The sequence below is a fragment of the Nycticebus coucang genome, chromosome X, assembly GCF_027406575.1.
Source record: "Nycticebus coucang isolate mNycCou1 chromosome X, mNycCou1.pri, whole genome shotgun sequence".
In the NCBI taxonomy this organism is placed as follows: Eukaryota; Metazoa; Chordata; class Mammalia; order Primates; family Lorisidae; genus Nycticebus; species Nycticebus coucang.
This window is the reverse complement of record NC_069804.1, coordinates 77,727,666-77,754,862: the sequence shown is the minus strand read 5'-3', so window position 1 is coordinate 77,754,862 and position 27,197 is coordinate 77,727,666. Positions and strand designations below refer to the sequence as shown.

The 27,197-nt window shown below is 38.0% G+C and overlaps 1 protein-coding gene across 2 annotated transcripts in view; it reads right to left on the bottom strand.

The window, feature by feature from the left end:
• EDA (ectodysplasin A) overlaps window positions 1–27,197 on the bottom strand; it is a 554,900-nt gene that overhangs the window by 79,011 nt on the left and 448,692 nt on the right. For both annotated transcript variants that reach the window (XM_053580919.1, XM_053580920.1), the window contains exon 2: window positions 21,290–21,395. In XM_053580919.1, the coding sequence (XP_053436894.1) occupies window positions 21,290–21,395 (106 nt within the window). The remainder of the gene's footprint in view (window positions 1–21,289; window positions 21,396–27,197) is intronic.

Genomic DNA, 27,197 nt, shown 5'->3' with positions numbered 1-27,197 from the left:
CTGTAACAAATTGGTTAACATATGAAGGTGGTCAACATAAAGAACTAGGCCTATTGTCTGATATATGGATGTCCAGTCTATGAAAATTAGGTCAACTTAAGGAGGTGGTCAATTTAGGGAGATGTTCATCAACTATGATGGTTCTACTGTAGAACTACATAAATAACCACTTAATAGTTATCCCCTTCCTATTCAATCTCCTTACACTCAAAGTAATCAGTGTTCATTGCAGGATACTTTTCCTTCTCACATTTGTTTCTATATTCTTATGTGTACAATGAACACTTTAGGGATTTAAAATCTTTTTAATGAAAATTGAATCATATTATACACAGTACTTTGAAACTTGCATTTTTAACCTAACAATATAAGAACATGGCTATTCCTTCAAAACCATACATAAAACTCTATTCTAACACATTCCTTTAAATAGCTGCACAATATTCATTAGTATGACTATGCCATAATTTATTTGACCATTTTTAAATTCATAAATATTAAAGGTATCTCTTTACTACTAAAACAGTGATATAATAAACATCCTTGTATACATGACCTACATACTATGTATTCGTAGGATAGAGTCTCAAAACTGTGAACGCTGAACCAAAGGTACCTTCAATGTTTACTTTTATTAGACTGGTGAATTAATATCCAAAGTGGTGGCATCAATTTACATTCTCCCCAGCAATATATGAGTTTTTCCAACTAAATAGCATAGGGTATTATTATATTAGACAATTGTTACCATATTTCAGTAATAAGTAGAAAATGGTATATCATGTTCATTTTATTTATTTATTTTTCTTCTCTTGCCTCAGCCTCCTGAGTAGCTGGGACTACAGGTGCCTGCCACAACGTCTAGCTATTTTTTCTTTTATTTTTATTGTTTGAGATTCACTGAGAGTACAATAAATTAGATTACACTGATTGCATTGCTAGATAAAGTCCCTCTCATAATTGTGTGCCACTCCCAAGAGGTGTGCCATGTACCGTGACTCCCATCACCCTCCCTCTCTCCTTTTTTTTTTTTTTTTTGAGACAGAGTCTCACTATGTCACCCTAGGTAGAGGGTCGTGGCATCACAGCTCACAGCAACCTCAAACTCCTGGGCGTAAGTGATTCTCTTGCCCCAGTCTCCCAAGTAGCTGGGACTACAGGCACCTGCCACAATGCCCAGATATTTTTTCATTGTAGTGGTGTCATTGTTTGGCAGGCCCAGGCCAGGTTGAACCTGCTAGCTTTGGTGTATGTGGCTGGTGCCTTAGCTGTTGAGCTCCAGGTACCTGAGCCTCCTTCCTCTCCTTTTGTCACTCACTACTCCCCCTTGTATTAGCTCATCTACTACTGTCAGAATAGACTACATTGGATTCTTGCTTCTCCATTCTTGTGATGCTTTACTAAGAAGAATGTGTTCTACTTCCATCCAGGTTAATACAAAAGATGTAAAGTCTTCATCCTTTTTTAGTGACTGAATAGTATCCCATGGTATACATATACCACAGCTTGCTCATCCATTCCTTGGTTGGTGGGCATTTAGGCTGTTTCCACAGTTTGGTGATTGTAAATTGAGCTACGATAGTCTAGTGCAAATGTCCTTATGATAAAAGGATATTTTTTTTCTTCTGGGTAGATACCCAGTAATGTATCGTAGGATCAAAAGGGAGGTCTAATTTGAGTTCTTTGAGTATTCTCCATACTTCTTTCCAGAAAGGTTGTATTAGTTTGCAGTCCCACCAGCAGTGTAAAAGTGTTCCAAAAAAATTAAGAAAAGAATCTTCCCCGAAATATTCTAGGAAGCAAACATCACCCTGATACCAAAACTAGGAAAAAAAAAAAAAACAACTAAAAAGGAGAATTTCAGACCAATTTCACTAATGAATATAAATGCAAAAATTCTAAATAAAATCCTAGCCAATATATTACAGCTTCTCATTCCAAAAGTCATACATCACAATCAAGTAGGTTTCATCCTAGGTATGCAAGGCTGGTTTATTTATCTTTTTGCTTACATTTTACTTTATTTTTGTTGTTGTTATTAAATCATAAATTGTACATTAATGCATTTATGGGGTTCAGTGTACTGATTTGATGTACAATGTGAAATGCTTACAGTGAACTGATTAACATATCCATCACAATTATACTTTTCTTAACAGTTTTGAAATGTACCATTCCATCATGCACATTAGGTGAGGTCCCACCAAATGTCCTCCCTTCTCTCTTTTCCCCCCTCCCCTCCCCTCTCTCTCCTCTTCCCTTCTACTTTCTGGACTATAGTTATGTTTTTACCATTTGTATAAATGTGTAGATGATTATATATTGATTTCATAGTAGTATTGAGTACATTGGATACTTCCCCCCCATTCTTCACATACTTTATTAAGAAGAATGTGTTCCAGCTCCATCCAGGTAAACATAAAAGATGTGAAGTCTCCATCTTTTTATGGCTGCATAGTATTCCATGGTGTACACATACCAAAATTTGTTAATCCATTCATGGGTCAGTGGGCTGTTGGGCTTTTTCCATGTCTTGGCAATTGTAAATTGTGCAGTGGTAAACATTCTGGTACAAATGTCTTTGTTGCAAAATTATTTTTGATCATCTGGGTATATATCTAGCAGAGGAATTGCAGGATAGAATGGTAGGTCTACTTTTAGTTCCTCGATTATTCTCCAAAATTCTTTCCAAAAAGGTCATATTAGCTTGCATTTCCCCCAGCAGTATAGAAGAATTCCCTTCTCTCCACATCCACACCAACATATGTATTTTTGGGATTTTGTGATATGGGCTACTCTTACTGGAGTTAGATGATATCTCCAAGTGGTTGTGATTTGCATTTCTCTTATGATTAAAGATGATGAGCATTTTTTCATGTGTTTGTAGGCCATGCACCTGTTTTCATCACAGACCTTTCTGTTCATGTCTGTTGCCCACATAGAAATGGGGTTCTTTTCCTATTGATTAGTGTGAGTTCTCTGTGGATTCTAGTTAGCAGACCTTTGTTGGAAGCATAACCTGCAAAAATCTTCTCCCATTCTGAAGGTTGTCTATTTGCTTTACTTACTATACTCTTGGCTGTGCAAAAGCTTTTTAGTTTGATCAGATCCCAGTAATATATTTTTGGTGTTGCTTCAATTGCCCTGGGGGGTGGGGCTCCTCATAAAATAATCTCCCAGGTCAATTTCTTCAAGTGTTTTCCCTGTACTCTCTTCTAGTATTTTTTTAGTTTTATGTCTTAAGTTTAAATCTTTTATCCAGTGAGAATCAATTTTTGTTAATGGTGAAAGGTGTGGGTCTGGTTTTAGTCTTCTGCAGGTCGCCAGCCAGTTCACCCAGCACCATTTGTTAAATAGGGAGTCTTTCCCCCACTGAATGCTTTTGACAGGCTTTTCAAAGATCAAATGATGATAAGTATCTGGGTTCATCTCTTGGTTCTCTATTCTGTTCCATAAATCTACCTCTCTGTTTTTGTGCCAGTACCATGCAGTTTTGATCACTATAGATTTATAGTATACCCTGAAGTCTGGTAACATAATACCTCCTGATTTGTTTTTATTTCTGAGTAATGTATTGGCTATTCTAGTTTTTTTCTGATGCCATATAAAATGAAGCACTATTTCTTCAAGCTCTTTAAAGTATGACAATGGTGCTTTAATAGGGATTGCATTAAATCTGTAGATTGCTTTGCATAGCATAGACATTTTAACAATGTTGATTGTTACCAGTCATGAGCATAGTATGTTTTTCCATTTGTTAATATCTTCAGCTATTTCTTTTCTCAAAGTTTCATAATTCTCTTTATAGAGATCTTTTGCATCCCTTTTTAGGTAAATTCCCAGATATTTCATCTTCTTTGGCACTACTGTAAAAGGAATAGAGTCCTTGACTATGTTTCAGCTTGACTATTGTTGGCTTATATAAAAGATATCGATTTGTAAGTATTGATTTTATATCCTGAGACACTGCTGTATTCCTAGATCAATTCTAAGAGTTTTGTAGTTGAGTCCCTGGGATTTTCCATGTATAGGATCATATTATCTGCAAAGAGTGAGAGTTTGATCTCCTCTGACCCTATTTGGATGCCCTTGATTGCCTTCTCTTGCCTGATTGTGATGGCTAAGACTTCCATACTATGTCAAATAGCAGTGGAAACAATGGACATCCCTGCCTAGTTCCTGATCTGAGTGGAAATATTTTGAATTTTACTCCATTCAATATGATATTGGCTGTGGACTGCTGTAGATGGCCTCTATCAGTTTAAGAAATGTCCTTTCTATACCTATTTTCTTAAGTGTTCTGATCATGAAAGGATGCTGGATATTATCAAAAGCTTTTCCTGTATCAATTGAGAGAATCACATGTTCTTTGTTTTTTATTTTATTTATGCGATATATTATATTTATAGATTTGCATATGTTGAACCAACCCTGGAATAAAACCAACTTGATAATGGTGTATAATTTTTTGATGTGTTGTTGAATTCCATTTGATAAGATCTTATTTAATATTTTTGCATTGATATTCATTAATGATATTGGTCTATAGTTTTCTTTCTTTGTTGGATCCTTTCCTGGTTTGGGGATCAGGGTGATATTTGCTACATGGAAAGTGTTGGGAAGTATTTTTCTTTTTCTATGCTTTGCAAAAGGTTGTATAGGTACTAGCTCCTCTTAAAAGGGTTTGATAGAATTCAGATGTGAAGCCATTTGGTCCTGGACTTTTCTTTTTTGGGAGATTTTGTGTTGTTGATGCTATTTCAGTGATTGATATAGGTCTATTCAAAATTTCTAATTCTTTCTGGTTGAGTCTAGGAAGGTGGCATGCTTCCAGGTATTGGTCCATTTCCTTCAGATTTACATATTTCTGGGAATAGAGTTTTTTTTTTGCAGTAATCATTGAGGATTTTTAAAATTTCTAAGGTGTCTGTTGTTATTTTTCTTTTATCATTTCTCATAGATGATATTAAAGACTTTACTTTTCTGTTTCTGGTTAGGTTGGCCAAAGGTTTCTCAATTTTATTAATCTTTTTAAAAAACCAACTTTTTGTTTTGTTGATTTTCTGAATGATACTTTTGTTTTCAATTTCATTTAATTCTGCCCTAATTTTGTTTATTTCTTTTCTTCTACTGGGTTGGGGTTGAAATGTTCCTCCTTTTCCAGTTGCTTGAGATGACCCAGTAAGTTGTTGGCTTCCAATCTTTCTGTTTTCTTGATGAAAGCTTCCAATGCTATAAATTTCCCTCTTAGGACTGCCTTTGCAGTATCCCACAGGTTTTGATAATTTGCGTCTTCATTATCATTTTGTTCTAACAATTTGGTGATTTCCTTTTTTTAATTTTCTTTCTTTCTTTCTTTTTTTTTTTGAGATAAGAGTCCCACCCTATGCCCCTGAGCACAGTGCAGTGGCATCACAGCTCACTGCAACCTCAGAGTCAGGCTGTGGGCATACTGCTGCCTCAGCTTCCGGAAGCTGCTGGGATTACAGGTGCTTGCTGTGGTGCTCAGCTGGGTTTTTCCATTTTTTTCATGAGTCGGGGTCTCACTGTCACTCAGGCGAGTCTCAAACTCCTGAGCTCAAGTAATTCTCCCTCCTCAGACTCCCACAATGCTGGGATTACAGGCATGAGCCACTGCACCCAGTAGTGATTTCCTACTTAATGTCATCTTTGACTCAGTTATCAGCCTAAGACTATTTAGTTTCCATGACTTTGTTTGAGTATAAAGATTCCTGTTGCTGTTGAGTTTGACTTTTATTCCAGGGTGGTCCAAGAAGATACAAGGAATAATTTCTATTCTTTGAAATTTGTTGAGGTTAGACTTGTGTCCTAACATATGTTCAATTTTAGAGGGTGATCTGTGGGCTGATGAGAAGAATGTATATTCATTTTTATTAGTATGAAATGTTCTGTAGAGGTCTGTTAAGTCTATCTGTTCTAGGGTCAGGTTTAAGTCTAATATTTCTTTATTTACTTTCTTGTTGGAGGATCTATCCAAGACTGTCAAAGGGGTATTAAAATCTTCAACTATTATAGTGCAGGAAGATATCAGATTGTTCATATCCATTAGGGTTTGCTTTATGAACTGAGGAGCATTCTGGTAGGGTGCATAAATGTTAATTATTGAAATATCATCATGTTGGGTGTCTACTGTGACAAATATATAGTGACCATCCTTATCTTTCTGTATCTTTGTTGGTTTAAAGCCAATTGTATCTGCTACTAAAATGGCAACCCCTGCTCTTTTCTGGTTTCCATTTGCCTGTATTATACATTTATTTTTATCATTTCAGGTAAGATGAGATTCTTGTATTCAGAAGATATCTGGTCCAAGTTTATGTATCCAGTCAGCCAACCTGTGCCTCTTTAGAGGACAATTTAAACCATTCACATTAATTCAGAGAATTGATAAGCCTGGTAGTGTTTTGGGTGTCATGTTTTTCCAAAGTCCAGTAGATGTTTTGAATCCTTTCACCACAGTGGAAGTTGAGATATGATATTGCTTAGACCCCTATAGGTCTGTTTCATAAATTTGGGAATATTTAAGTTAGGTGCATAAATATTTAACAATTAAATGTCTTCATGTTGTATTGTTCCTTTCACCAGTATGAAGTGTCATCTTTGTCTTTCTTAACTATAGGTGCTTTGAATCCACTTTTATCTGAGAATAAAATTGCAACACTTCCTTTCTTCTGATTTCCATTTGTTTAAAATACTGTTTTCCATCCCTTAACCCTGAGTCGTGATTTGTCTTTCAAGGATAGATGTTTTTCCCAGAGATAGCATATGGATGGCTTGTGCTTTTTTATCCAATCAGCCAGCCTGTGCCTTTTCAGTGGGGGAATTCAATCCATTGATATTTACTGAGAGTATTGATAAATGTCATAGAATTTTATTCACCTTGTTATGAGAAAGTCTGTTATATAGTTTTATCCTTTACACCATTGTGGAAGCTATTTTGGCCTTTAGATTCTAGGTGTTTAATTTTGGCCTTTAGCTTCATTATGTATTTAGTTTTGTGGTGGTCCATTGTGGTGTTCAGTGTTGAGAAGAGGTCTAAGTATTTCTTGTAGAGCTAGTCTTATTGTGGAGAATTTCCTCAGGGCTTGTATATCTGCAAAAGATTTGATTTCTCCATCAATTTTGAAGCTTGGTTTATCAGGATACAGAATTTGAGACTAAAGATTGTTTTGGTTAAGAATGTTGAAGATGGATGACCATGCTCTTGTGGCTTGGAAAGTTTCAGTTGAAAAGTCTGCTGTCATCTTAATGGCTTTGCCCTGTAGGTCAGTTGGCATTTGCTCCTATCTCCTTGTAGAATTTTCTCTTTCTTCTTGACTTTGGACAGGTTCATTACAATGTGTCTTGGAAAAGCTCTGTTAGAGTTGAGATTACCTGGGGTACAATATACACCTGAAAGGAGTGTGAGGGATCTTTAGTAAAACTTGACAAGTTTTCATTTGTGATAGTCTCCAGTAGGGCTTCCATATCTTTGGGAAAATCATCTTCCCCTATAGGAATCCTTATTATTTGTATGTTTGAATGCTTCTTGGAGTATCATAATTCTCTAAGCACCTGGTATGCTTTCTCTCTCTTCTTTTCTGACTCTGTAACTACCTGGGTTAACTCAAACACTTTATCCTCTAGCTCTGATGTTCTTTATTCTCCATGATGTAATCTATTTTGACACTGTACTGTTTCTTTATATTCCCTGATTTTTCTTCTTCATTTCCTCAAGCTCTGCCATATCCTGTCTATAGTATACATATCTCTCATCTGACTTTTGGTTCTGTCTTTCCATTTTCTCATCCATTCCCTTTATTGTCTTAATCATTTATATTTTAAATTCCTTTTCTATCAAATCCATTAATTCTTTTGTAAAAGCGGCCTTGGGCCCCTTGGAGGAGTTGCTGTATTTTGATTTTTCATGGTCCTTGAATTTTTCTGTTGGGAACTCCTCTTGTGTGCTTTCTTCATGTTCACCTCCTTGGGCTCCTTTTCCCTTCTGATTTCCTCCTTTGCTTTTAATTACTGTGTATCAGAGTTTAGGTGATGAAGAGGCCTCTTTGGATGAGGCCAAAATGAAGAGAAGGGTAAAGAGCGAGTATGTAGAAACAAGAAGAAAAGGAAGAGAGAGGAAGAAAGAAGTAAAGAGATAACTCAGAAATAAAAACAAAGCAGGAGGAATTACCCTACCAGACCTCAGACTATACTACAAATTGATAGTGATCAAAACAGCATGGTATTGGCACAAAAACAGAGAAGTAGGTGTCTGGAACAGAATAGAGAACCAAGAGATGAATCCAGCTACTTACCATTATTTAATCTTTGACAAGCCAATTAAAAACATTCAGTGGGGAAAACGTTCCCTATTTAACAAATGGTGCTGGGTGAACTGGCTGGCAACCTGCAGAAGACGGAAACTGGACCCACACCTTTCACCATTAACTAAGATAGACTCTCACTGGATCAAAGATTTAAACTTAAGAAATGAAACTATAAAAATACTAGAGGAGAGTGCAGGAAAAAGCCTTGAAGAAATCGGTCTGGGCAAGTATTTTATGAGGACGACCCCCTGGACAATTGAAGCAGCTTCAAAAATACACTACTGGGACTTGATCAAACTAAAAAGCTTCTGCACAGCCAAGAACATAGTAAGTAAAGCAAGCAAACAGCCCTCAGAATGGGAGAAGATATTTGCAGGTTAAGTCTCCGACAAAGGTTTAATAACCAGAATCCACAGAGAACTCAAACGCATTAGCAAGAATAGAACAAGGGATCCCATCACAGGCTGGGCAAGGGATTTGAAGAGAAACTTCTCTGAAGAAGACAGGCACGCGGCCTTCAGACATATGAAGAAATGCTCATCATCTTTAATCATCAGAGAAATGCAAATCAAAACTACTTTGAGATACCATCTAACTCCAGTGAGACTAGCCTATATCACAAAATCCCAAGACCAGAGATGTTGGCACGGTTGTGGAGAAAAGGGAACACTTTTGCACTGCTGGTGGGAATGCAAATTAATACATTCCTTTTGGAAAGAGATATGGGGAATACTTAGAGATCTAAAAATAGATCTGCCATTCAATCCTGTAATCCCTCTACTGGGCATATACCCAGAAGACCAAAAATCACATCATAATAAAGACATCTGTACCAGAATGTTTATTGCAGTCCAATTCATAATTGCTAAGTCATAGAAGAAGCCCAAGTGCCCATCGATCCACGAATGGATTAATAAATTGTGGTATATGTACACCATGGAATATTATGCAGCCTTAAAGAAAGATGGAGACTTTACCTCTTTCATGTTTACATGGATGGAGCTGGAACATATTCTTCTTAGTAAAGTATCTCAAGAATAGAAGAAAAAGTACCCAATGTACTCAGCCCTACTATGAAACTAATTTAGTTTTTTCTTTTATTAAATCATAGCTGTGTACATCAACATGATCATGGGGCACCATACACTTCGTTCATAGACCATTTGACACATTTTCATCACATTAGTTGACATAGCCCTCCTGGCATTTTCTTAGTTACTTTGCTAAGACATTTACCAAGCCTCGCATATACCCTTGTAAGATGCACCACAGGTGTGATCCTTTCAATGCCCCTCCCTCTACCCTCTCCCCCTCCCTCCCCACCCTTTCCCCCTTCCCCCTATTCTTAGGTTGTAACTGGGTTATAGCTTTCATGTGAAGGTCCTAAATTAGTTTCATAGTAGGGGTGAGTACATTGGATACTTTTTCTTCCATTCTTGAGATACTTTACTGAGAAGAATATGTTCCAGCTCCATCCATGTAAACATGAAAGAGGTAAAGTCTCCATCTTTCTTTAAGGCTGCATAGTATTCCATGGTATACATGAGAAGGACCCCCCGGGCAACTGAAGCAGCTTCAAAAATACACTATTGGGACTTGATCAAACTAATTTAGGGTTTTCACATGAAAGCTATAACCCAGTTACAACCTAAGAATGGTGGGAAGGGGGAAAGGGAGGGGAGGGAGGGGGGAGGGGGGTGGAGGGAAGGGGATTGGTGGGATTACACTAGCGGTGCATCTTACAAGGGTATATGTCAAACTTGGTAAACGGTCTGTGAAGCTAGTGAATGATGCCCCATGATGATATCAATGTACACAGCTATGATTTAATAAAAAAAAAAATTAAAAAAACAAAAAAAGAAAGAAGTAAAGAGGAAGAAAAAAGAAAAAGAAAAAAGGGAAGGGGGAATAACAAAAAAAACTGAAAAACAGGGGAGAAGGAAGACAGGAAGAGAGGATGAGAGTGCTAGAAGAAATGGTATTGATCAGCATGGTGCTAAGGTTATGCTTGTAACTCAAAGATTGTGAGGGGCTCAGCTGGGTGAGTTCCTTGAAGTCAGGTGCTCCTTACCAGTCTGAGCAGAGCCCGACTCTTCCTCTGCCAAAAATAGGAAGAGAATAAAAAGAGCAAAAACAAAAAGCAAGAAGGAAAAAGTAAGTAAGGGTGAAAAAGAAATAGAAAAATTCTGCAGCGTGATCTTGTCAATACTTTCTTCCTAGGGCCAAAGGTAGAAAGATCTCTTGACCTCCTATTGCCAGACTTTTGCTGTGGCCTATCTGTCAGACCACAGCTGTGTCACCCTAGCTCTCAGCATAAAAAGAAAAAACAGAAAGAAAAAAGAAATAATAAAAAATAATAAAGGACATTAAAAATTCCATTGAATCAAATAAAGGAGAGAGAGGGAGGAGGAATAAAGAAAGAAAGAAGAAAGACAAAAAACAGAGGGGGATAGTTTTGCTGTTGCAGAAGTGGTTTATGTGGGAGAGATGAGATAGAAGAGTATCCAAAGAGAGAATATAGAGTAATGAAATAGGGAGATAATAAATTAGACTAAAATACTGTATCCAAAAAATACAGGAGCCCTTGCTCTTGATGAAAGTAAAAATGGAACATAAGAAAAGAACCAACCAAACAAATTTGCAAGAAATGAAATACATCAAAACAAAATAAAAAGTTCTAATAACTAAAAATAAGAAATCTCTATAACAAATAGAAGGGAAAAAAGAAAAAAGAAAAAAAGTACTAACAACAACATGAAAAAAATTATATATATATAAAGTATATATATCTGGCAAAAGGGTCCAACTTTAGTAGGAATATATTTATGTTGCAATATACTTCCTGGACACCAGGTGGCGATGTAGGTTTAGGGGATGGACAACACATCTTTTAACCTCTCTCTAGTTCCCAAGCATAGACCTGTTACCAGACTTAGTGGTCAGTGATGATTGCCTGATTATTTCCTCAGTATTCAGACCCCGTGGGGTTGGTATTTTAAAGCTCTCCAGAATCTTTCAGAGGCAGGTCTCATTGTGCCTCATAACAACCATTCCCATGAGGTATGGAAGTCCCTGAGCCTGTCACAAGAGGAGGTCTTATCCCAGTAGGTGGAACTAAGAAGGCTGTGTTCCCGTAAGAGTCCCGCTCTCATGACCTTCTCCAACCTTCCCATATGGCCACCCCTTGGCTGCTGAAACCTTCCTACTATGGCTATCTCCACTGCTGCCAAACTGATGGCAAATCCACGCCAACCAGCACTCAAATCTGGCTGCTGTACACTGTTCAAGTGTATCCATTCTTCCAAGTTTTCCACTCAATGCACAGCTTCCCCTGAGAACTGAAAACTGCAAAAAGGCTTCCTCCCATCCTGGACCTCCATATAGGGGGCCAGTCGCTCCTACTGGCTTGCAAAAACTTGTCTAGTGTGTCAGATCTCCACCACTCCTGTTCATGCACTGTATCCAGTATATCACCACCTTGCTATGCACCCTGTGCCACAGTTCCAGGCAAGGTCTCCACACCAGGTATGGCTTTGCTTTCTCCCCTTCCTCAGTTCTATGAGGAGAGCTCAGCCGAATGATCCTTCTGGTCTGTCATCCTGTTCCACCCCTCTTTAGGATAGTCTCTAAGTTCTATAAAATGAATTCCAAAGCTTTGCCTGATTTGACCCTTGTTGGCCAGGCATTTATTATCACTTCCCCTTTAGATCTCTACACTCTAACCACTAAATACACTCTAGTTACTCTACACTCTAAGTAAACTTCTTTTAGTTCCTTAAATGAACTATGCTCTCTCTTTACTCTAAGCCTTCCAACATGTATATTCTCTCTGCCCAGTGTACCGTATTCTAACCATTAAACTCCTTTTAGTTCCTTAAATGAGCCAAACTTCCTCTTTAAGCTTCCCAACATATATCTTCTCTCTGTCTGGTACATTTTTCCCTTAAATCTTCATTTGGCTAACTCTAGTATCTGTTCAGACATTGCCCCTATAAGGAGAACTTCCTGGACCTCTCTGAGTCTAGATCAGATGCTAATACACCCATAGAACCCTGTGCTTACCCCATTATATAAGTTGATACACTGTATTAAAATCATCTGCTGTGAGTTTGATGAGCATAGGATCTTCTGTAATTCTCTACTGTGTTCCTAGTGTCTGGAACAGTGATCAATAAACATTGATTCAACAACTAGTTGGTACTTAATAAGCATTTATTGCATAAATGAATTTTAAAAAAACAAAGAAAGCTGCAGCAGTTTCTTACCTTTGAGACCAAAGAGGCCCTGCAGGTCAAAGAGTAGAGTCTAGAGTAATGGTTCTCAACCTTCCTAATGGTGTAATGTATTTTCATTGTTAAAAAGGGGTCACAACCCACACGTTGAGAACTACTGGTCTAGAGTAAGGCAGGATTGCATAAGTAATACACAACAGAGCCAACAGGTACCTTCTGGCTATATATTTACATCTGCCTATGATATTCTGAGGAGCCATACAGAAGAGAGCTAACAGGACTGTATCTGTAATATAATGCCAACAGATTAATCTTCTTATCCTTCAGTTCTTGAAACTATTTGCATGCTCTTAATCATTACTGAGCCTCCTCATGGATGCTAATGAAAAGGCTCATTGACTATCCATATTGAAATCCTGAGTATTTAATCATCTAGATATATATAATTGGCTAAAACTAGCCTAATTGTTATCATTATATTACAGAAATCAGGAATAGTTAGAATCAAATTATATCAGAATTGGAAGGAAAAAATTAGATAATCTATTCTAGTAGTAAAACATCTTTTTTTACCCTATTTCATTTGAAGGATACAATATACTCTATCAGTAACAGTACCTATCTCACTATAGTTTTCTCAATAGGGTATATACCATAGTCAGAATTTCCAGGACTGTACACACTTTGAAAAAACTCATCAGGGCAGTGCCTGTGGCTCAAAGGAGTAGGGCACTGGACCCATATGCCAGAGGTGGCGGGTTCAAACCCAGTCCTGGCCAAAAACTGAAAAAAACAAAACAAAACAAACAAACAAAAAAACCCCAAAAAACAAAAAAACCCTCATCAGATACTTTTTAATCTCTTGTACCCAGTTAAGAATCACTGATTGTGGGCGGCGCCTGTGGCTCAGTCGGTGGGGCGCCGGCCCCATATGCCGAGGGTGACGGGTTCAAACCCGGCCCCAGCCAAACTGCAACCAAAAAATAGCCGGGCGTTGTGGCGGGCGCCTGTGGTCCCAGCTACTTGGGAGGCTGAGGCAAGAGAATCACTGAAGCCCAGGAGTTGGAGGTTGCTGTGAGCTGTGTGAGGCCACGGCACTCTACCGAGGGCCATGAGGTGAGACTCTGTCTCTACAAAAAAAAAAAAAAAAAAAAGAATCACTGATTGTACTCTAACCCTTTAGAAGAAACTAAGATCAGAGAAATGAAGTAAGACTTACCCATGGTCATCCTGCTAGTACAATTATTGATGGCAGAGTTGGGATTAGAATCCAGGTCTTCTGGTTGAAGAGTTTACCATTACCATTTTTCCTAATATTGAGAAATAAATAGCTAGAAGGATCTTTATAGAACCCCAGGTCAGGTGGGTCTGTGACCTCCTTTTGGCAAGTAAGATATTCCTCAAAGATGTCTGACCTTTATAGAACTTTTATAGTGGGAGGCAGGTCCACATTTTACTTTGCCCAATTCTATATTGCTTATATTTGTTACAATGTGTTATTTTTGCAATTAAAAACAATCCCATAAATATATTAAAGCATCTTAATCTCTCACTAACCTCAATACCCAATTCAATTTAGGCTTTAAGTACTAAGAGCTGGAGGTTGGTATTTGTACCAATTATAGAAACTGGTATAACATAAGTAGTTGATATTCTAAAAGTACTTGTTAACTAATATCAGTGGTGATGGTCTGTTGAGATCATTTACTGCAGGGCTAGTTTCATCAATGAAAATACAGCTTTAAAATATATTTTGTAGTATGAGCAAGCTAAGACATTTCAGCCAAGTTAATGTCTTATTTGATATAAAACCACTCTCCAGAGTGTTCTGCTGTGGGCACTTAGGCTGTTGGTATCCACTACCAGCAGGCAACCTTGGGGATTCTACATCTGAAATCAACAATCCTCTTCAAGTCCACACACATGGTAAGACTTCAAAAGCTTTCATTTTGCTTTGTGAACAACTCCTTGAAACTCTATTGGCTTTCAAACTGATTTTAGTCACTTTTCATTTGATAAGAGCACAGTGATGGCTCGCTGAAAAGCAATAAATAGAAGAGCAGCACTAGAATGAGGATAACTCTTGATTTTAGCTAACATTTGTACAGGCAGAAAGTCTGTTTTCTTTGACACCATAACCTTTCATATTCATCTGTATCAGCTTAATAGTAGTTATGCCCTATTCCATTATTATTTTTAAAAAAATGAAGGACAAAGGACATATTTCAATATTACTTATTTTTGATATTTTATAATAGTAAAAAAAGAATAGTAACTTTCTTATCTGTCCAAAAGTAAAGTACAAGGTGTAAAAGAGAAATACTGACAAAAAGGGACACATATATACTGCCGGCCCACCAGAGTGCCACAGAGCAATGTGCAGATGTGATTATTTGCTGTGATGAGATAGGCCACAGTTTGAGGCTTAGAGCTAGTCTTCCTATGGGCTTAGATGGCATCGCTGAAAACAAAAAAGGACAATTTGGCTGAAAAAGACCATTTTGCAGAAATTATTATGGTTGTCTATAAATTAAGAAACATGAATGCCCCAAATAAACATTGTGTTTATTTTTCAGAGAGAACAAAGAAATAGCAATTAATAATTTGTGAAGTACTTTTGCATATATTAATATTTTTGATCAACACATTAGTTGCATGAGATAAGCAGGGATAATTATCCCTCCTTTACAGACAGGAAGACTATGGTTCAGAGGAATATGACTTCTCCATAGCACTTTGCTGGTAAAGTCATGACAGAAATTGGGCCCAGAAACTGCAACTCCATCTAATGCCTTTTCTATTACACTAAGCCATACTTTTATTCTCTCACTAAAATAGAAAGATGGGGGTGGACAGGTAGGTATGGAGAGATATTAAAATTTTGATTGACTCCTGAGAATCCTCCTACAGGAAGAGAACAGATGTTTTTACAATAATATTTGTAAAATATGGAAACTACTTTCTTGTGAGTTCTGGATTCATGTTAACTGATTCTAAGACCTTATGATCCCTCAAATATACTCTATGTTTCATTCTAACTAGAAAATAAAGTTCTTCAGATTTCTGGAATATTCTGCAAGAGATGACCAAGCAAACCACATAGCGCTATTATTACTTCAGAAACACATCACAAGGATGGGCCTCAACAGGAAATCTTGGCACAGATTTCTGGAACTGTTGTGATTCAACAAGAAGAAGAAGCGATCATACTTTCCTTGCCAAACAACAATAACCCATAGGCCTCACATAATTAGCGCAAATGAACTTAAAGAGTATCTGAAACACCTCTGGCCAACTCAAGACAGGAACAATGAATTTAAGGTAGAGATGTATTAAAAAAATAAACCAAAATTCACTTCTTTTCTAAAAGTCAAAGCTATCAAGTGCCAAGATTTATATTGGAGGAGAACTAACCCTGTTTTGGGGACTACTGTTTAGCTAGTCAATGCTTTCATTTATAGAGTAATTTGAATGGGAAAACTGGGATGAATCCAACGATTCTTGACTCTTGGGTCAAAAAGATTGGATGTGCCCTGGATATAGCCACTGACTTTGTTCTTATTTTTATTTTTTATCCATTTATTTATTTTTTGAGACAGAGTCTCACTTTGTCACTCTGGGTAGAGTGCCATATCATCATAGCTCCCAGCAACCTCAAACTCTTGGGCTCAAGTAATCCTCTTGCCTCAGCCTTCTGAGTAGCTGGGATTACAGGCGCCCACCACAACACCTGCCTACTTTTCTATTTTTAGTAGAGATGGGGTCTCACTCTTGCTCAGGCTGGTCTGGAACTCCTGAGCTCAAGCAATACACCTGTGTTGGCCTCCAAGCGTGCTCGGATTATAGGTGTGACCCAACATGCCCGGCTGACTTTTTTTTTAAAAGGCAAGTTAGACTATGCCTATGCTATGTTTCTAATCAACTACTTTCATAGACTGATGAAAATAGGAAAATAAGCTGCTGTAGCTTGATTTGTTCATGGTGAACCTAAGCAGTATCCAAGGGATCATCACATCCCTTTCTTTTCCTAAATGTTAATGAACCTTTTCTTAAAATACTTTTCTCCCACAGGGATTAGGAGAGATAATTAAGCTTAGTATTTATAGTTCCTAGATAGAAAATATAGACCCCTCATTTGTTTGTTTGGTCATTCATTTAACAAATGCTTGAGAGCTTTGATGTACTGGTCCTTTCTTAGGTAACACTCTAGGATCGACTTTCACCACCCTACCTTTGCTTCATTTTTACCTAATGCCTATAAATGTATCTCCTTCTTCACTAAATTATAAGCTTCTCTGAGGGCCTCATTCATCTTTGCATTCCTTCTGGTAGTGCCTGGAAGGCTGGTTAAATAACAATAAAATAAAGTTTGGGAAATGAAGTGAAATCAAAGCGTAGTTACAGATCAAAATAATTATACAAGGAACTGGAACTGATTTTTCCTACTGTTTTTGAAAATTGTCTCTATTTTTGACCTTTGATGAACATTTTCTTTTTGAAATTTTTGCTACATTCTTAACTGTTGAAGGAAAATGATTTTTTCTTTGACACTTGTGCTGCAAATCTGAATTAGATAGCTAAATTTTTATTATACTATGTCAAGTAATTTGTGGATTTATAATCAACACCTGATAGATGTGTTCCTTTTCACATAGTTTTCCTTTTTTAGGCTTTAGCTCAGAGCACTGTAATTTACCTATCCCATCCTACTTCTTATTCTGTTCAGAACAGGTTACCGACTGACTCACTTCTTCAATGAAAAGTTCTTTTATAGTCCTAGTAGTAGGACTGTTGGACTGAATCAGGTCAACTTTTAGCTCTTTGTGGAACCTCCATACAGTTTTCCACAGAGGTTGTACTAGTTTTCAGTTCCACCAATAGTGCATAACCATACCTTTTTCTCTGTATCCACACCAGAATGTGTAGTTTTTTTGACTTTTTAGTAAGGCCTTCTCTGACAAGGATAAGATAATATTTCACTGTGGTTTTGATTTTCATTTTTCTGATGATAACTGATACTGAAGATTTTTCATATGTTTTTTGGCTATTTGTTTATCTTCTTTTGAAAAAGTTCTGTTCATGTCTTTTGCCCACTTTTTGATGGAGCTCTTTTATTTTCTTGCTGTTTTGAATTTTTTTCTTGCTGTTGAGTTCTTTGTAGACCCTGGAAATTAATTTTTTGTCAGATATATAGTTTGTGATTATTTTCTCCCATTCTGTAGATTGCCTGTTTACTGTGTTGATTATTTCCTTTGTTCTGCAGAACCTTTTGAAAATTTTTGCCTTTTTCCTAATATCCCTTTATGTGATCAATCCAAAAATCCTGTCAGCCATTCCTTCACAATGTGACCAGAATCTGACTACTTCTAACCACCCACACTGCCTCCATGCTGATCTAGGCCACTATCATCCCTTACCTGGATTATTGTAATACTCTCCTAAAGAGTCTCCCTACTTGGCCTTTCTTCTTGCACCTATTTTCAATACAGTTAACCAGAGGAATTCTGTTAAAATATAAGTCAGATCAAGTCAGATCCTATCATTCCTTTGCTCAAAATCCTCCAGTGGTTCCTTGTCTCATGAAGAATAAAAGCCAGAGTCCTTACCTTCGTCTACAAGGCTCTAGATTGGATTTTGCTCTCTGAACTTATCTCTTTTCCTCTTCCTCTTCTTACTCTGTTCCCAGCCATATTGACTTTTCTGGAACATACTGAACATTTTTTCTATGTCAGAGCCTTTGCATTTTCGGCTTTTTACTTCCCCAGCCATTTGCATGGCTCACACTTTCATTTCATTCAGGTCTCTCCTCAAATGTTTCCCTTATCACAGAGATTATCCTTGATCACCTTATAGCATACTCCACCACTTTCTTTCCCTCTTACTCTGCTATATTTTCCTTCACAGCATTTATCACCACTAACTTTGTTTATTGTTTGTCACTCTATGCTGGAAGTAAAACTCCTTGAGTGTAACAAGAACTGTTTATCGAAGTCTACTGTGTGCCAGGTCCTTTTCTAGGCAGTGGGGATATAAAAGTAAATTAAACAAATGTAAATATCCTTATTGTATTATATAAACTGCTATGTTTATTATGTAAATATTTGATGAGTGCATTGAATAAATAATGTATATACATAACAGAAAAACAAGAATATTCTAAAAGAAAAGGAGATTTAGATTTGCTTATCATTCTTTAACTCATTGGAACATCTGCTACATCTCAAAAAATGATTCTACAGACTACAGGTGAAAGGCTAAAAATCTAATAAAATCCAAAGAACTCTGGGCATTCTAGACCCCTAAATCTAAGTGGCTCTTGGATTCCTCCAAGGTGTACTCATTAAAGAAAAAGACCTAGAATGCATGAGAAACTTGACTTTGGCACAAAATGACTAAAGTCTGGTGACTGACTAGAATTTTAAATCAGGAGGGAAAGGAGAGAAGTGCTAAAAATTAATAAGAGAGACTTTGGTCTTGACTAGAGAGAAAAACTATTTTGCATCAAGACAGAATAAACACCCTAAGGAAGATCAGTATCAGAGATATTGGTAACAAGATCAGGATAAATTCATTTGGAAAAAGAAGGAAATTGTTTTCTTTAAGAGGAATCTTGGGATATTAGATGAAGAGGTGAACCTTAGAAGCCATTCTTCCTTGGAGAGGGAGGGAAGACCATGTCCACTACAGAAGGTGATACTGCTCTTATTACATTTGCCCCCTCCTGCTTAGGAGGAGGGATTATGAAAGATTTGTTGGTACTGGGAATAGCCTCAGGTGAAAAGCTAAAGGATGGGGACTTATGTGCATCAGAGGGTGAGATGATTACGAGAGGAAAGGGACCATGACTCTCAGCTCCCAGCTTCCACATAGCTAGAGGACTTCCAGGAAACTGGATGCTGAGCAATAGGTAAATACAGGTGCTTTTATTTCATGAACTACATTTAATTTCTTTCTTTTTTTTTCTTTTTGAGACAGAGTCTCACTTTCTCACCCTCAGTAGAGTATAGCTCACAGCAACCTCAAACTCTTGGGCTGAAGCAATTGTTTTGCCTCAGCCTCTCAAGTAGCTGGGATACAAGCACCCGCCACAATGCCTGGCTATTTTTAGAGATGAGGTCTCACTCTGGTTCACTGGTCTCGAATCTGTGAGCTCAGGCAATCCATCTGCCTCAGCATTCCAGAGTACTATGATTGCAGGTACAAGCCACCATGCCTGGCTCATAAACTACATTTCTTATGCTTGAACTTGGTCCTCAATTTTACACAAAATGTCTATTCTAGAGAATGGCCCCACTGGTTTAATTCTCCATGCAAAGGCTCAATGCTGCTGCTTCCTCCACTGAATAGAAACCCTATCTTACTGCTCTCTTTCCTTGTTCTGAGCTCTTTTTCAGATTTAAGCCATTTCTACTTCTTCTTGCCTCTCCTGACAAAATCCTGCTCCCATCTCTTTCTTAGCTCTCACCTTCTGAAATTGAGTCCATTAATGTGAGCCCTTACTCACATTAACAATGGTCATCTTAAAAATTTCATTTACAACTTTATAAAGTAATATTGCTTTGTAACCATCCAGACGAATTTCATTGGCAGATGTAGCTAGACACATGCTGTCTTTGAATCCAGATAGATTTTCAGTAGCCTAGAGTTATGTATTCTATAAACTCCTGTGCCAAAGGAGTAGCATTCTGTCAACTGACAGAGTGATGCTGAAATATCTGAGTGATTCAAAGACTTCCCAGGAGAAGTCTCAAGATTTGAGAAGGCTAAAAATTTTGTTATGCCCCACAGAATGCATTGCTAGTTAACTCAAAGCTATTATTCCCACAACAGGGATGGTTTCCACTGGCACATTACTGCCTCGCTGAAGGGGCAGTCAACGTTACCAATTTATATTACAAACACCAACAATGTGCCAGATACCATGCTAGATTTTGGGGTTGTAAAAAAAGAAATGAATCCCTGCCCTCAAGAAACTTACAAACTAGTACTAGAAGCTCTAGAGTTGGGCACGATACTATATACTATAATATATAGATACCATATATCATTGGAATTAACACATCATGTAAGTACCAGTATGACTTAACACTCTTCCCATTCCAAGAATGAGACCAAATCCTCTTGGTGTCATTAGTAGATGCAGGATGTTCCAGGAGAGATGAAGTCCTTATAGAGGGTGACCTTGAGAGTTAACAAATGCTACCGTGGCTCTCAGACATACTGAAAAAGAACTAAAGGTAGTTGGAGTTAGAGGATGGAGGATCCTTATCTAATTAGTTCTGTGTCCAAGAACCGATTGGTAGGTTGGACTGGAAAAATTTTCTGTGATCTTGGGTCTGTGGACATTGTGAGATAATGAAGGACTCTCCCTCTTTCTCTCTTTTTTTCTTTTAGAGACAAAGAGTCTCATTCTGTCACTCTGGGTAGAGTGGCATGGCATAATAGCTCACAGCAAGCTCAACTCTTAGGCTCAAGTGATCCTCTTGCCTCAGCCTCCTGAGTAGCTGGGACTACAGGCATCCACCACAAGGCTCGGCTATTTTTTTTCTTAAGAGATGGGGGTCTCTGTCTAGCCTGGGCTGGTCTCCAACTCCTGAGCTCAGGCAATCCATTTGCCTTGGCCTCCCAGAGTACTAGGATTACAGGCATGAGCCACCGCACCTAGCCTAGAAGGATACTTCTTATAAGAGATAACTCAGCAGTGATAAGGGATCACCTTAGTACACTTACCATCTGCTCCTTCGCTGCTTTTGCTTCTTTTATTGCGGCGAACACGCTTACTTTCCTCTTCAGAGTATAACTTTTCATCAGAGAAGAAGAAATTCAGTAGAGCCATCTGTAAAAGTAACAAGTATATCAGTTGACCCAGGTTTTGGTTGGCTATGGTTGACCTCTTTCAGCCATAGCCAAAATAAAAAACTAGTTTTCCACAGACAGTCTACCTTTATCTTAAATTTAGTGTGTCTAAATCTTGAGCCCATCTTCTCCTCCACTGTACAAATCCTTTCATTTTTTTGATACTATTATTATTCCAAACATGTAGGCATGAAATTTTGGCTAAATTCTAAATCCCCACTCTTCTACCATGAATATCAAATAAGTAGTCCATTATGTTCCATTTATCCATGTTTTTCTGGGGATCAGAGAGCCCAGCCACAAATTTCTAATCCCCCTAACACAGTAATGTTACCTATTCAGACTTAGCTTTGAATTTGCTATTCCTGCTAGGATCTCATTATTATGCACCCATGGTTTTACAGCATTCCTATTTGTGCTGTAATTGTGGTTTGTTCCCTAAATGTTGTATATCTAATAATGAGGTATCATTTATGTTAATGCTCTTCTGAGAGTTACTTAAGACAAATTACACAATTATTCTCTCTCTTTCTTAGATTCCTACAGAATTTATGGTCTATAGGACTCATTTTGGGAGGAGGAGGGGGAAGATGGTTGACTAGAGCCAGCTTTCAACAGAAGCTCCCATCCAGAAGGAAGGATTAAGACTATAAAGTAACCAACAATGCTGAAGACTGGGAGCCGAGCTGAGAGAGAAGTGTGATAAATGCACATCACCTCTGCTGAGGCAAGCTGTGACTCCAAGAAAGCAAATTTCAGTAGAGATTTCAACTCCAAGTCACTGATCCACTAGGACTGGTAAAAGGCCAGCTGAATACAAGACAGTGCCACCTACGCCCACCACACCAAGAAGATCCTCAGAGCCTTGGACTATAATACTGTATGGGTCCTTTGCAAAGCTGTAGGGGAAAAAGCTAAAGTCACTAGTTCCAGATCCTTGGCAAAGGGCTGGTTAACCACAACTCTGCCCCCGATCAAATTTCACCTTACCTGCCCATCTAGCCAAATGGTGAAAAATAATCATGGGGTGGAATCGGACGAAAAACTCGGGCAACATGCACAATCCGAGTACATCAACTCCCCCAAGAAATGACAAAACAGACACACCAGATGATCCTATTCATAAACAAATGGCTGAGATGTCAAAAATCAAGTTCAGAATTAGAATGGCAAATAAGATCAACACAATGGAGGTAAAGATGGAATTAGAATTTCAAGGAGTAATAAAAAAGTTATCTCAAGAATTCAATGAATTCAAAAACAAAAACACCAAAGATTTTGACACATTGAGGCAAGAACTTGCAGCCCTCAAAGATCAGAAAAATACAGTAGAATCCCTCTGTAACAGAATGGAGCATGAAGAAGAAAGTATCTCTGATATTGAAGACAAAGCTTTTGAATGCTCCCAAATGCTCAAAGAGGAAGAGAAGAGGAGAGCAAAAATGGATCGTTCTCTTACAGAGTTCTGGGATAATCCAAAGAAAATTAATATTCGCCTTATAGAAATTCCTGAAGGTGACAAGGTTGCTTCAAAAGGCCTGATGCTCTACTCCATGAAATAATCAAAGACAACTTCCCAAACATGGAAAGAGATTCTGAAATTCAGATAGCAGACAGCATCAGAATCCCAGCATGACTCAACTCAAATAAAACATCTCCCAGACACATTATAATTAACTTTGCCAAAGTTAATATGAAGGAGAAAATTCGTCAAGCAGCCAGACATAAGAAAACCATAATCAACAAGGGAAAGAATATTAGAATGACTGCAGATCTCTCTGCTGAAAACTCTCAAGCTAGAAGAGGGTGGTCATCAACCTTTAACCTTCTAAAACAAAATAACTTTCAACCCAGGATCCTGTATCCAGCTAAATGGAGTTTCATTTATGATGGAGAAAATATTTTAATGACATACACATGTTTAAGAAATTTGCCATAACTAAACCAGCTCTCCAAGATATTCTCAGACCTATCTTCTATAATGACCAACACAATCAATCCTATACCACCAAAGTAAACTCACTCAGAAACTTTTGATCCACTCCAGCTTCCACAGTGGCAAAAGGATTAAAAATGTCCACTGGACTTTTGAAAAACTCAATATCCAAAATACTACCTGGCTTATCAATACTCTCAATTAATGTGAATGGCTTAAATTGTCATTTTAAGAGGCACAGGATGGCTGACTGGATACAAAAACTCAGGCCAGATATCTGCTGCATTCAAGAATCTCATCTTACCTTAAAAGATACATATAGACTCAGAGTGAAGGGATGGTCAACTATATTTCAATCAAATGGAGAGCAGAAAAAAAGCAAGTATTGCGATTTTATTTGCAGATACAATAGGCTTTAAACCAACAAAAGTAAGGAAAGATAAGGATGGTCACTTCATATTTGTTAAGGGCGACACTTAACATGATGAAATTTCAAATATTAACAATTATGCACCCAACCAGAATGTGCCTCAATTTATAAGAGAGACTCAAACAGACATGGGCAACTTGATTTCCTCCAACACTGTAATAGCTGGAGATTTTAACATCCCTTTGGTAGTGTTGGATAGATTCCCCAAAAAGAACCTAAGCAAAGAAATTTTAGACTTAAACTTAACCATTCATCCTTTGGATTTAACAGAAATATACAGAATATTTCATCCTGAAAAAACTGAATACACATTCTTCTCATCAGCCTATGGAACATCCTCCAAAATTGATCACATCTTAGGTCACAAGGCTAACCCCAGCAAATTTAAAACAATAGAAATTATTCCTTGCATCTTCTCTGACCATCATGGAATTAAAGTTGAACTCAGTAACAACAGGAATCTGCATACTCATACAAAAACATGGAAGCTATATAACCCTATGCTGAATGATATGTGGGTCAGATATGTGATTAAGAAGGAAATTACCAAATTTTTGGAACAAAATGATAATGAAGACATGAATTATCAGAACCTCGGGGATACCGCAAAGGCAGTCCTAAGAAGGAAATTTATAGCACTACAACCCTTCCTCAAGAGAAAGGAAAGAGAGGAAGTTAATGAATTAATGGGAAATCTCAAGCTACTAGAAAAGGAAGAATATTCCACTCCCAAACCATGCAGAAGGAAAGAAATAACAAAAATTAGAGCAGAATTAAATGAAAATGAAAATAAAAGGATTACACAACAGACCAATAAATCTACAAGTATTTCTTTTTTTTAACAAGTTGGTTTTTTAAAAACTTCAATAAAATACATAAACCTTTGGCTAACCTAAGCAGGAAAAAAGACTAAAATTTCTAATTTCATCAATCAGTAATGGTAAAGATGAAATAAGAATATTCCTCATAAATTCAACAAATCCTTAATGAATATTACAAGAAACTTTATTCTCAGAAATATGAAAATCAGAAGGAAATTGACCAATATTTGGAAGCACACCACCTTCCAAGGCTTGGCCAGAATGAAGTGGAAATGTTGAACAGGTCTATATCAAGTTCTGAAATAGTATCAACTATACAAAATCTCCCTAAAAAGAAAAAGTCCGGGACCAGATAGCTTCACATTAGAATTCTACCAAACCTTTAAAGAGAAACTAGTACATATATTACTCAACCTTTTACAAAATATACAAAAAGAAGGAATACTACCCAACACATTCTATGAAGCAAACATCACCTTGATACCCAAACCACAAAAAGACCCAACAAGAAAGGAAAATTATAGACAAATATCACTAATGAACATTGATGCAAAAATATTCCACAAAATCCTAACAAACAGAATCCAGCAACACATCAAACAAATTATACACCATGACCAAGTGGGTTTCATACCAGGGTCTCAAGGCTGGTTCAATATACGTAAATCCATAAATATAATTCATCACATAAACAAATTAAAAAACAAAGGCCAATGCGGCGGGTGGGGGCGCGGTGAAGCCGCGGTCCCGACAGAACCCACACCTGCGAGCCAGAGCCCAGGGGCTAGTGAGCTGGGCCCCCGGGCTGAAGAGGTGGAGCAAGATGGCAGCCGAGTAACAGCTTTCTTGCATCTGGGCACCGTGAGTCTGGGGAGATAGAACCCCAGGCATTTCTGCCTGGTGGGATCTGCCTATCATCACCCCTGTGTGGACACAGGGAGTCAGCAAGAGACTTCTGGACACCAAGAGGAGGACTAAAATAGTGGAAAACCGGCAAGGTGTCGCGTGTGTACAATCGGTCTAAACCCGCCCGCAACTTCCACAGGCACGAGAACTTAAAGAACAAGAGGAAGTAAAAGGAAAATTATGGCAAGGAAACAGATAAAAGAAACCACTCATGAGGAAGCATCAGCAGAAAACTCCAGGCAACATGAAGAACCAGTCCAGAACAACCCCGCCAAGGGACCATGAGGTAGCTACTGCAGAGGATACCACCTATGAAGAAATGCTAGGAATGACAGAAAGGGAATTTAGAATACACATGTTGAAAACAATGAAAGAAATGATAGAAACAATGAAGGAAACTGTTAATAAAGTGGAAAATAACCAAAAGGAAATACAAAAACAGAATCAAATAAGAGATGAACGATATGAAGAATATAAAAAGGATATAGCAGAGCTGAAGGAACTGAAACAGTCAATTAGGGAACTTAAAGATGCAATGGAAAGTATCAGCAACAGGTTAGACCATGCAGAAGAAAGAATTTCAGAGGTAGAAGACAAAGTTCCTGAGATAACTCAGATAGTAAAAGAGGCAGAAAAGAAGAGAGGGAAAGCAGAACGTTCACTGTCAGAATTATAGGACTTTATGAAGCGTTCCAACATACGAGTTATAGGAATTCCAGAAGGGGAAGAAGAATGCCCCAGAGGAATGGAAGACATACTAGACAATATTATAAAAGAAAATTTCCCAAATATCACCAAAGATTCTGACACACTGCTTTCAGAGGGCTATCGGACCACAGGTCTCCTCAACTCTAACCGAGCTTCTCCAAGACACATTGTGATGAACCTGTCCAAAGTCAAGACAAAAGAAAAGATTCTGCAAGCTGCCAGGAGTAAGTGCCAGTTGACCTACAGGGGCAAACCCATCAGAGTGACCGCAGACTTCTCTAATGAAACTTTCCAAGCAAGAAGACAATGGTCATCTACCTTTCATCTACTTAAACAGAACAATTTCCAGCCCAGAATTCTGTACCCTGCTAAGCTAAGCTTAAAAATTGATGGAGAAATCAAATCATTTACGGATATACAAACATTGAGGAAATTCGCCACAACAAGACCAGTTCTACAGGAAATACTTCAACCTGTTCTGCACACTGACCACCACAATGGATCAGCAGCAAAGTAAGAACTCAGAAATTAAAGGACAGAACCTAAGCTCCACACTGATGCAAAAGATAAAACTAAGCAAGGGACTCTCACCAAATAAGACGAATAGAATACTACCACACTAATCAATTATCTCAATAAATGTCAATGGCTTGAATTCCCCACTGAAGAGACATAGATAGGCTGACTGGATTAAAAAACACAAGCCATCGGAGGCGGAGCAAGATGGCAGACGAGTAACAGCTTCCTTGCATCTGGGCACCGCGAGTCTGGGGAGATAGGACTCCAGGCATCTCTGGCTGGTGGGATCTGCCTATCATCACCCCTGAGAGGATACAGGGAGTCAGCGAGAGACTTCTGGACCCCAAGAGGAGGACTAAAACAGTGGAAAACCAGCAAGTGGTCACGTGTGTTCAATCCGTCTTAACCCGCCTGCAACTGTAAGTTCAGTAGCAGCGAGACTGCAAACCAAAAAGGCCTTAC